Source organism: Echiichthys vipera (genome assembly GCF_963691815.1).
Source record: "Echiichthys vipera genome assembly, chromosome: 5".
Classification (NCBI taxonomy): Eukaryota; Metazoa; Chordata; class Actinopteri; order Perciformes; family Trachinidae; genus Echiichthys; species Echiichthys vipera.
Window position 1 is genome coordinate 10,768,836 of NC_139830.1, and position 10,159 is coordinate 10,778,994.

At 37.7% G+C, this 10,159-nt stretch overlaps 1 protein-coding gene across 1 annotated transcript; it reads left to right on the forward strand.

Moving 5' to 3' along the window:
- Window positions 1-445: 445 nt before the first annotated feature.
- Window positions 446-8,964, forward strand: LOC310947201 (lysosomal amino acid transporter 1 homolog). Its single transcript, XM_083913934.1, has 8 exons — window positions 446-584; window positions 802-1,144; window positions 2,242-2,371; window positions 2,977-3,064; window positions 3,858-3,967; window positions 4,194-4,295; window positions 5,713-5,898; window positions 6,080-8,964. Exons 2-8 carry the CDS (start codon window positions 939-941, stop codon window positions 6,194-6,196), a joined length of 939 nt encoding a protein of 312 aa, XP_083770060.1. The 5' UTR covers window positions 446-584; window positions 802-938; the 3' UTR covers window positions 6,197-8,964.
- Window positions 8,965-10,159: the final 1,195 nt, after the last annotated feature.

Consider the following 10,159-nt stretch of genomic DNA (forward strand, 5'->3'; position numbering starts at 1 on the left):
TCTTCTGATTAGGAATAAACCTTCCTGCCCGTAGATAAATAGAATCGACCTACGCTGCTGTATTTTAACATCGATGTTAGTGGTTCAACTTGAGAGAGAAGTGGTACGTCATGTGCAAAGTTTGAGAACCACTGCTTTAAAGGACATATTATACCTAAATCTAAACCTAATTATCTATTAGTACCTTTAAATCTCTATTTACATTGTATATTGGAGGCAACGCTGTATGCAATCACATCCTTTTTTGTACAGTTAATGTTATACGTATCTAGACCTATGTATAAATGATAAATTAAAGTTTACAATAAAACATTAATCAAGGCATATTCTCTTTAATGATCAGTGTTCTCATCAGTAAGGAAACGAACTATCTTTGATGCTTTTATTTTGAAAATTCTCCCAGGATGTTGTGATGTCATGCCACTGGAGCACCAGCGATGGATAACGTGAAGCTAGGAGCTAATCTGTAATGTTCTCCAGAGGCCGTGCACAGCATCGCATACGGAAACGTATGAGGATGTGGGGGAAGTTTACAGGGACACAAAACAAACACTCTGCAGTCTCCACCGAGTCCATTCAGCCAGGTGAGCAGTGACTGCGACCATCTGTGTGTGTGTGTGTTAGCTTCGCATCCTCAAGTCTATGCAAATTAGCCCCAACAGTGACAACGTGTAAAGATAATGCACATTAAGATAAAATGGCACTAATTAAGATTTCCTGAAATACAGGCGTCATTGCTAGTGTGGGACCAGCATTAAAGCAGTTGTAACACTTCTCACTTGTTTGGTTTTTCTCTTGCAGACTCTGTCAAATGACACACCAAGTCTTCACGCATCTGTTGTATGAGGTGGGCGGGTTTGTCGGACCGGTTTTCCTGAGGTTTGGCTTTTGTTGGCAGAATAAACACACATCTACTCACAGCTGAGGTGCAGGTAGCCATGACCACCGCGCGGTTCCCCGGGAAGAGTGCGGACGTGGCGGCGACCAACTGGACAGCAGCTCCGGCTCTGGGCCGGCCGGTGTGCGTCAACGGGACGCCGTGGATCCTTTACCTGCTGGAGGAGTGTGTGGATAATGTGTGGGAGTACTGCAGCGTGGTGATAGGACTCATATCCATGTTCTGTTTTCTACTGTCCACTCTGCCGTAAGTACCATATAAGTGTTACATTAAGAGGTCAAATCCTCTGGTTGAAAAGTGGTTTGGGAAAAGTATCTATCTATATACACTGGAGATACAATTAAAAGAAATAGAGAACTAATTATTAATACATGATTTTTTTCTGAAATACTGTTATTTTTTATTGTTCAGAATTTGTGGCTATACCACTGCTTTACTAGCATGTTTTTTTAAATAACCAAGATACTTCAACAAAAACCTTTATTTTGTGAAAAACATGTGAGCAAAATTAGAGAACAGTAACCATTATGTGAGAAGGGAAGATTTAAACAATGTATTCTCAGGGTTATAGGATTAAAAAATGATTAGGAAGTGTAGAGGCCACAGCTTTGAATGACTTCAGCACATCTGCGCCCACAGGACATCACTAGTTTCTCACACTGCTCTGGTTTTATCTTGGTCCGTTCTTCTTCAGTCTCTTCCACAGTTCAGTAACTGTAGTGGGTTTATTAGACATTACTTTGCTGCAAAGGATTTTCTCTATGGGGTTTAGATCAGGACCCTGGCCATTTCGTTGTTTCAATGTTCTTAGCTTCAAGGAACTGCTTAACCTCTTTTGCAGTGTGACAGCGGGGCCTCGTCTTGCATGAAAATTGCAACAGCTGAATGTAATGAATGAAACAGCTGATTGGGAGACAATTGCAGTGAAGGTATTGCATTTTGCAGAAGGAGGTTCACATTAAAATTTGCATTCACCCTGCCTGTACAAGAGGCCCAACTCCTGCTGCAGAAAACCCCAAACCATGACATGACTTCGCTAAAGTTCAGTTTATCGGAAACATTATGTTCGGCGTCAGACTGGTGAAAGACTGGAACCAAAGTGTGTGAAGAAGTCAGTTAAATTTGGACGAGGAAGTGTCAGAGTCCAGATCTAAACCCCATAGAGAATCTCTGGCAACAAAGTAATGGCTAAGAAACCCACTACAGTTACAGAACTGTGGAAGAGACTGCAAGAAGAACGGACCAAGATCAAACCAAGAGAAACTAGTGATGTCCTGTGGGCGCAGATGTGCTGAAGTATATCCATCTAGAATATCTTTCGAGCTATCTTTCTATCTTTCCAGGCAGGTCTATGAGGCCTATCGGAATGGTAAAGTGGAGGAGGCCATGTCTTTTGGCTTTCTTTTCTTCCTCTTCAGCGGAGACTTGACCAGCTTTGCAGGCTGCTACCTCACCAGCCAGCTGCCTATTCAGGTAAACAGATACTCGTGTGTGTGTGTGTGTGTGTGTGTGTGTGTGTGTGTGTGTGTGTGTGTGTGTGTGTGTGTGTGTGTGTGTGTGTGTGTGTGTGTGTGTGTGTGTGTGTGTGTGTGTGTGTGTGTGTGTGTGTGTGTGTGTGTGTGTGTGTGTGTGTGTGTGTGTGTGTGTGTGTGTGTGTGTGTGTGTGTGTGTGTGTCAGTTGTAGTCATATTTAATTTCCCTTCCTGTCCCTGAAGTTGGTAAGTTATTACATTTTTCAGACAAGCCGTGCTCAGGCCTTCTTCTTGCTCCAGGCTTTTGTACATATTTGTCTGTGTGCTGCTAACGCTGTGTTTGAAACCGTCAAATTCACTGTCAGTTCGCTTATTTCAAAAACTAGAAAACTTGTAGCGCTATAACTTTTAACATTTTGTCAGCATCCTTAGACAGAAGAACATTTCAAAGGCACATGATTCTTGGGGTTTAATTGTGTATTATCTTGTTGTGAATCATAAAACAGTATGAACTCATTTACTTATAACCAACAAGTATTTTGAGTTAAGTTGCAAAATCTTCTCTTTTTTTTTTAAGTTATCTCTTTTTCCAATGTACCCTCTCAGGTCGTCACAGTGGTGTTCTACATCTTCACAGACCTGATCCTCATCTCTCAGTTTCTCTACTATAAGATCAAGAACAGCTCCAGTAGAAGTAAGCCCCGACATCGTCTCAGCTCTTGAGTTAAAATGGAGCTGGCGTGTGACCGCCTGTGTGACTCAACCAGATTCATAGAAAGCATAAAGGAAGTATTTCCCGCTGTTGACTCAATAAATGTTTAATTTAAACTGCATGACAGCCAGCCACCTGCTGACTTCACAGATGACAGGGACAGTTGTTATGCACTATGAGTGGTTACCACTGAAACCAAAAGTGCCTGACTGCCTAATGAGTCATGCTGAGATTTATCCATGACTGCACACAGCCCTGCTTAGCCTAGGCAATATTTATCATGGCTGCGGGGGTCTGCAGTAACAGTATCGGACATCCTCGAAACTTAAATTTTTTCAAAGTATATGCGGTCACTTTTCTGCGGCAGTGTAAAACCAGAATGGACACTGTATTTGACTGTGAAGATATCTGTCTCTACCCGCATCTCTACAGTTCATCTTTAAAACAATATAAAGACAATCAAATGTACAAAACTTCATAAACGCTGATCTACTGCACAGTAGATCAGCAGTACTATTTCTGGAGTCTACATGGAGGGCTCCATGTAGACTCCAGAAAAAGTATAATCAGAACTACTACACGACCACGGTGTCTGCAGCTGTCCGTGTACGCGTCTGGGGTGTATTCAGGGTTTTAGTTTTGCTTTATGGCCTTCTTTGTTACTGGCTACTTGTAATGTCTGTGATACAGCAAAAATGTAATCCTGTCCTGAATTATTTGCCTGTGCGTTTCCTCACTGTCAGCTCTTTGTTCTTTGTTTGTGTGAATGCTCTAGAAAGCCCTGTGTTGAAGTGGCTGTGCTTCATGTGGTGTGGCGCTGCTACGTTAGTTCTCCTGGCTTTACCCAAACTCATCATAGACAATAGTGCAACTTTAGACACCCAGGTAGGTAGGTTGTGTGCAGTGTACTGTATGTATTTGCACCGTGTGTATGTGGGCAGGAGTTAGATTTAAGGGTTCATAAATCAAATTTGGGTTGTTTTTTTTCCCCTGATATTTTCAGGTTTATTAGACAAACGTTATTACTTTTGAGAGGAGATTGTCATTGTGTTTCTTGCGTAGTTGTAACATTTTGACTCTACATCTCTCTTTGTGTGCTGATTTTTTCCAGAGTCGAGCTACCTCTAAATCGGTGGAAATCACTGGCTATATATGTGGATACCTGGCATCGATCTTCTACCTCAGCTCCCGTTTCCCCCAGCTCTATAAAAATGTAAGTGGCAATTTGAGATGTGGAGTTTGTTTTGGTTTGCATGTGAGCAGTGCCATCCTGACGGGAGATCTTGGACAGCTTTCTCTCAGGGTCTCAACCCCAGGGGGTCCATGGAAAACTACTCATTATATGCCAGTTAGTCATAAATACGTGTGTGTGTTTGAAGAGGGAGGTGGGATTTGTGTGTTTGTGTATAACAGTATGTGTGTCAAAATAAAAACCAGACTTTGAAGACAATGGTGCTGTTGTGCTGGAGAAACATCCTGGCTCGATTGCAGCTATTAATCTGCACTGGGGATCATCTCAGTACGCTGCTAGTGAAAGAGAAACTTCTTGGCACACACACACACACTTATCCCTGACCATTGTAAATCATTTAAGTCGGATTTGCCGTGTGGAAATTCCTACATGTTCAAACACGCTTGTTTTTTTTCAGCAGAAAGCCCAAAACATTTTCACCGTATTATTCCTATTACTCATCCAGTTTGGAGAAACAAAAATAATATATATATATATATATATGATTTACTTTATGATTAGTACTACTCGTGCTGACTGCATGGTATTGTTTGGGTCCAGCCCATGTTGTAATCTATAGGGCACTGACGTTTCAGATATTTAAAATTTTGGGGACATTTATACACAGAATATAACACTTAGTAATTCCTGTCAGTGTTCAAATGATTCTTTGGTTTCACAATATGGAGATGGAATTTCTCAGAAGGGACGATCGATTTCAGCTGCACTGACAAAACACACATCCTTCCTGCTGTTTGTGCTGAATGACACGCTTGTTAGTTACTGTGTTTATAAACTAACAACCTGTGAAATCTGTTCTTTTCAATGTCAAGTGCCATGACACAGACAGTACAGTGCATGTTAGCAGAATTCATTCATGGTTGGTTTTCATCACTTTAAGAGGTTCTCATAAAAAAAAACAATTCAGCCAAGGACCCCTTACAAGACCCCACCATGCATTTCCCTTGGAAAAATTTGATGTAGCAGATTTGATACACTTCTAGTGCGAGTTAAGTGACTGAACAACACAAGATAAATGTTTAAAAGACACGCATTAAACGTGTTTGCTGATTGTTGCAGTAATAGATTTGTTCGACTAGAATGTCATCTATGAACTATTATAGATTTTAGAATGTCAATATTATTTGTTAAACCATGAAGTTAGGATTGTGTGTATCTGTTTGAAGTACACATAAACAAAAACAGAAGCCTGACCTGTGGTTAACATATTACCAGACTTTATCCTTTTTCTAAATTTGTGGGTTTTCACATGTGTACACCAGGAGATGTCAATAATGGCACAATGCTAAAGTAAAGAAGATACCACACCATACCTATTGAAAAGATGAATTACAAGTACTGTTTGTTCTGTTCATTCTGTAAACTCTATTCATTCTAGTTCCAGCGACAGTCTACAGAGGGCACCTCTTACCTGTTGTTTGCCCTGGCCATGATGGGCAATGGCACATATGGGTTGAGCGTCATCGTGGTGCTGCCTGCACTGAAGGGATCCAAGCAGACTTTCATCATCAAACATCTTGCCTGGCTCATCGGCAGCCTTGGAGTCCTCATACTGGACTTCTTTGTATCCTTTAAATCCCAAGCTTTCAACTACAAGTTCACTGTACAAAGTGTGTTACATCTTCTGACAATAGCTGCATGTGAAAACTTTGATCTGTTTTTAAGTTAAATTGTCACTAATTCAAGTTAAGATAAGATAATATTGTTTCTCTTTTATGTTTCTGTTTGGGCCTTAACCTAGTCAGGTGACTGCCCAGTTTGTCAAGTACAGGAAGAACAACTCTTCTAAAAGCAGCACACTGCTCAGCATCCCAGAGGTGGAGCCTCTACTGTGTGAGGAAGTGGAACTGTCTCTGTTATAGGACACAGGATGGACACCGACAGGGACCATGCAGTCAAGAATGGACTGCTCAGTCTACGGTTTGCTTTTGATCATTCTTTGGATTCTCTACGGTTATTAACTGATTTCTTTTTTTATAGGGATGGAAATCGAGAACCGGTAACAACTTTGAATCAGAACTGGAATCTTATGCCTCTGAGCTTATCAATTCTTTTCATCAATGCCAGCATGTTTTTCCGAAAGTTCATTGCAAAACAATGACGTCAAAGTCATGCATCTACGCTGCTGGAAACTTGCGACAAATGTGTAAACGTCCTTATTTTCCCACATAGAAAATAGAGGAATCGATAAAGAACTAGACCAATAAGAAAAAATGATATTGGCATTGGTATCAGTAAAATTCCCATCCCTATTTACTCGTAACAGCTCCAGAGAAGAGAGATCATTTCTGGAGCATTGTAGAAAGTACTAGCAGCCGTCTGATTTTCAGGATTTCTGTTTTCTGTGGAAATAAGACAGAAAAAGCTATGAAAAAATATCCGGTCAGTACATTTTTCTTAACGCCATGCAGGGATTAAGAGAAACATTTCTGTTTGTCTCTAGGCAGGCGGGTTAGCATCAATTAAATATTTTCCTGTTTATGAATACTGTCATTTTTGATACATTTCTCCTCGGGGATTACTTGATTTAGTTTTGGATGGAATAACTGTGTTTTTATTGGCCACTGGGGACCAGGAGGAGGCTTAATGCCAGAAGTCTCTTCACAAATGCAAGCTTTATGAAAGAAAGAAGTGCCTGTTATATTTACATGTACACAATTTTGACAGGGTAAATACTGCTATAAAGGATTGCAATATTATAGGAGAGTACATGGGAACGAATTCATGTTTTCTTGCCTGATTTTGGTATTTTGAGTGCCGTAAAATACAGAGTTTGTGTCACAGTAATAGAGGAACCAATGCTTATGTTTTTTTGTGAACCTGACAGATTGTGTGATTGTCAGCGATTCTTTTTCCTGGTTGTTGCGGCTAACAGGAACTTTCAGGAGCTAAACATGAGAACATTAGACTCATAGTTCGTATGACCTTTAATACCAGGATATATGACTACTGTATACAGCCTAATTTCTACTTCAAAGAGATGTTGCATTTCAGATAATATACACCTTTATTGACCCCCAGCCTGGAGATTTGTTAAATCGCTCTGCTGTCCTGAGAAACACGTTGTTTGTGCCTTTTTAAATGAAATACAGTCTGAATTTAAATGCACTGTTGCACCATTTCAGAACTAAATAATTTTCAAATTAAGTTAGATTTCTTAAAAACATTCATTAAAGAAGACTTGACTGTCTTAATAATAATGTATTTTTCGCTGGATCTAAGAACAGGAACATTAATGGGATGTTATTGAAGACTTGTTGAAGTAATGAGGCTCTTAATTAGTTTGCACATTTGAGATGCGTTTCTGTTTTGTCAAGTCCATTTGAAGCAGAGAAGCTGCTCTTGTCAAGTCAAATTAACTTTTAAAACTCTTTTATCTTATTAGTGTCATTGTGGTTAGTAACACAAAACAAACAACAACATGGCAGAGCAAAAATAGTCTTAATGATGATGAGCACTTCAAGTTATTGGACAGTTCATCAGCGTTGTGCCACAGTGTGTGTGGTGGTGTCGGTCATCTGCGTAACTCAAGTACTGTACTGCAGAGATCTGCACATTTCTCTACCTCATTATATTGGGAACATGATTTATTTCTCCCATTGTGCAGGAAGAACGAGCTCGCGCACACTGCATATAAAAATGTTAACTAAGCAATTTGTTTGGTAGCATCCAAACAGCAGTGTTTTTCGAAGATCATGGTTATTAAGTATGTGTTAAGGTCATTATCTTCACAATAACATGAACAACATGGCTGTTTTTTCTACTCTTCGCCAGTCGACTGATGCAATAATGTGGAATTATGATATTTGGGGGTTTTCTTCCAATTTTGTTTACTTAAAAGGGAATTAATTTGCAAATATATGCAATTACAGTCATTTTTTCCACCAGTAGATTGTTTTTGCAAATTATTTTTGTATTGCACGATTCATACTTTGATCCATTTTCAATTCCTTTTAGATAAGTCTGATACAGTTTTTCAACCTAGTAGGAAAAGTACATATGTATTGTATATATTATTACTGTGTACTGTAGAACATGTATTTATATGATTGTGTTTTTATTTATGCAGTTTTTACTTTAATGGTCACACTGTATTTCTCTGATGTATTTATATTTTTAAGCGTAATGTTCATTTTGTTTTTTTTTTCAGATGTAAATGAACGATTATATTGTAATTCTACGCTTTGTGCCGGGGTATGTTTTCTGATATTAACTCTATATCTATTATACAAAACTTGAAAAACAATTACAACAAACAGTATATCCTCAGTTAAAATTTGTGTCTACTATTTGTTATTTTGATAAGAAAAAGAAACAGTGACATTTATTTAAATCTGACATTCAAGAGCAAAATAAATTATCAATATGAATCAATTTCCTAAAAATGTGAAAACTACAAGTATCATCTGCTCAGATTCACACTTGAACACGTTAGTAGGTTTATTTAGCTTCAATATATTATAGTTGATTACCTTGCATTTTCCAAAATTCAGATTAAAACTTGAGTAACTTATGCTGGATTGGTCTGTTACTTTTCACTACATGTGCAATGTCATGAGTATTTGATTTTTATATAATCTATAGCAATAATTCCAACAAGATTTACAGTTCATTTCTTTTTCTTTTTATGTATAAGCGAGGTCTTTGGGGCTTCGGATGTTTGAATCAAAGCTGCTGTTTAGTTTATTTTCAACATGTAAAATAAGAAACAAACAATAATCAAATAAAGTACACATGTTGCAAACTCACCATACTTATTCACTTTTTTTTTTTTAAGTTTTCACTTGTCTCGTCGTACTCCTCCTCCATAACTTAAATAATGAAATCATATTTATCAAATACACAACTCAAACAACTTTCCCAATGAATCTCATGTACGTACAACCAAATATCTGCCCGTGTCAATCACATATGCACTGTTATTGTTGTATATTTTTTGTTTTTTTGACACATTTATCTTTTTATTTTATTTCCGTTTGGTTTCATTTTCACTGTGATATGCGTGGAAGAGATTGATCAATAAAGTTTTGAGGATATATACATATATATATACACTTTATCAAGATTGAATCACTGTAAAAAAAAAAAATTTTAATTCCTACTTTATGGGCAACAGTGTATATCTTAAACAATTACCTCACATGCATCTCACCAAACCTACTTCATCCTCAAAAAAAACGTTTTTGTAAATCTTCTTACATGTATTAATATCCAGACTTTTCTGTACTTCTACATTCCCCGCACAAACTGGCATACTGTATTTTAGAAAACCTTGTCACATCTCTAATATTCCTGTAGGTATTCTGCAGTGATGGAAAGTAACTAAGTACATTTACTTCACATTAAGTACTGTACTTAAGTAAAAGTTTGAGTTTTTGTGTTCTTGAGTATTTCCATTTTAATCTACTTTATACTTCTACTCCACTACATTTCAGAGGACATATTGTATTTTTTACTGCACTTTATTCATTTAGTAACTTAAGTTACAAGTCACATTGCAGATTTAGATGATTGATACAAAATATTATCAACAAATGAAATAGTAAATATTATTTTAGATTAAACTACACAGCAGTTTATAAAGAAAAGACAATAAGCCCCACATTTAACAGCTGCAACATTAGTGATACTTAATTAATCTATCAATAATTACAGTCTAATAATATAATATTAAATGGGTCATTCTGCATTATCAGTACTTTTGCTTTTTACTCTAAATACATTTTGATGCTGATACATTTTACTTAAGTAACATTTTGAATGCAGGACTTTTAATTGTAACAGAGTATTTCTATTACTTTTTCTTAAGTAAAAGCTCTGAGTAC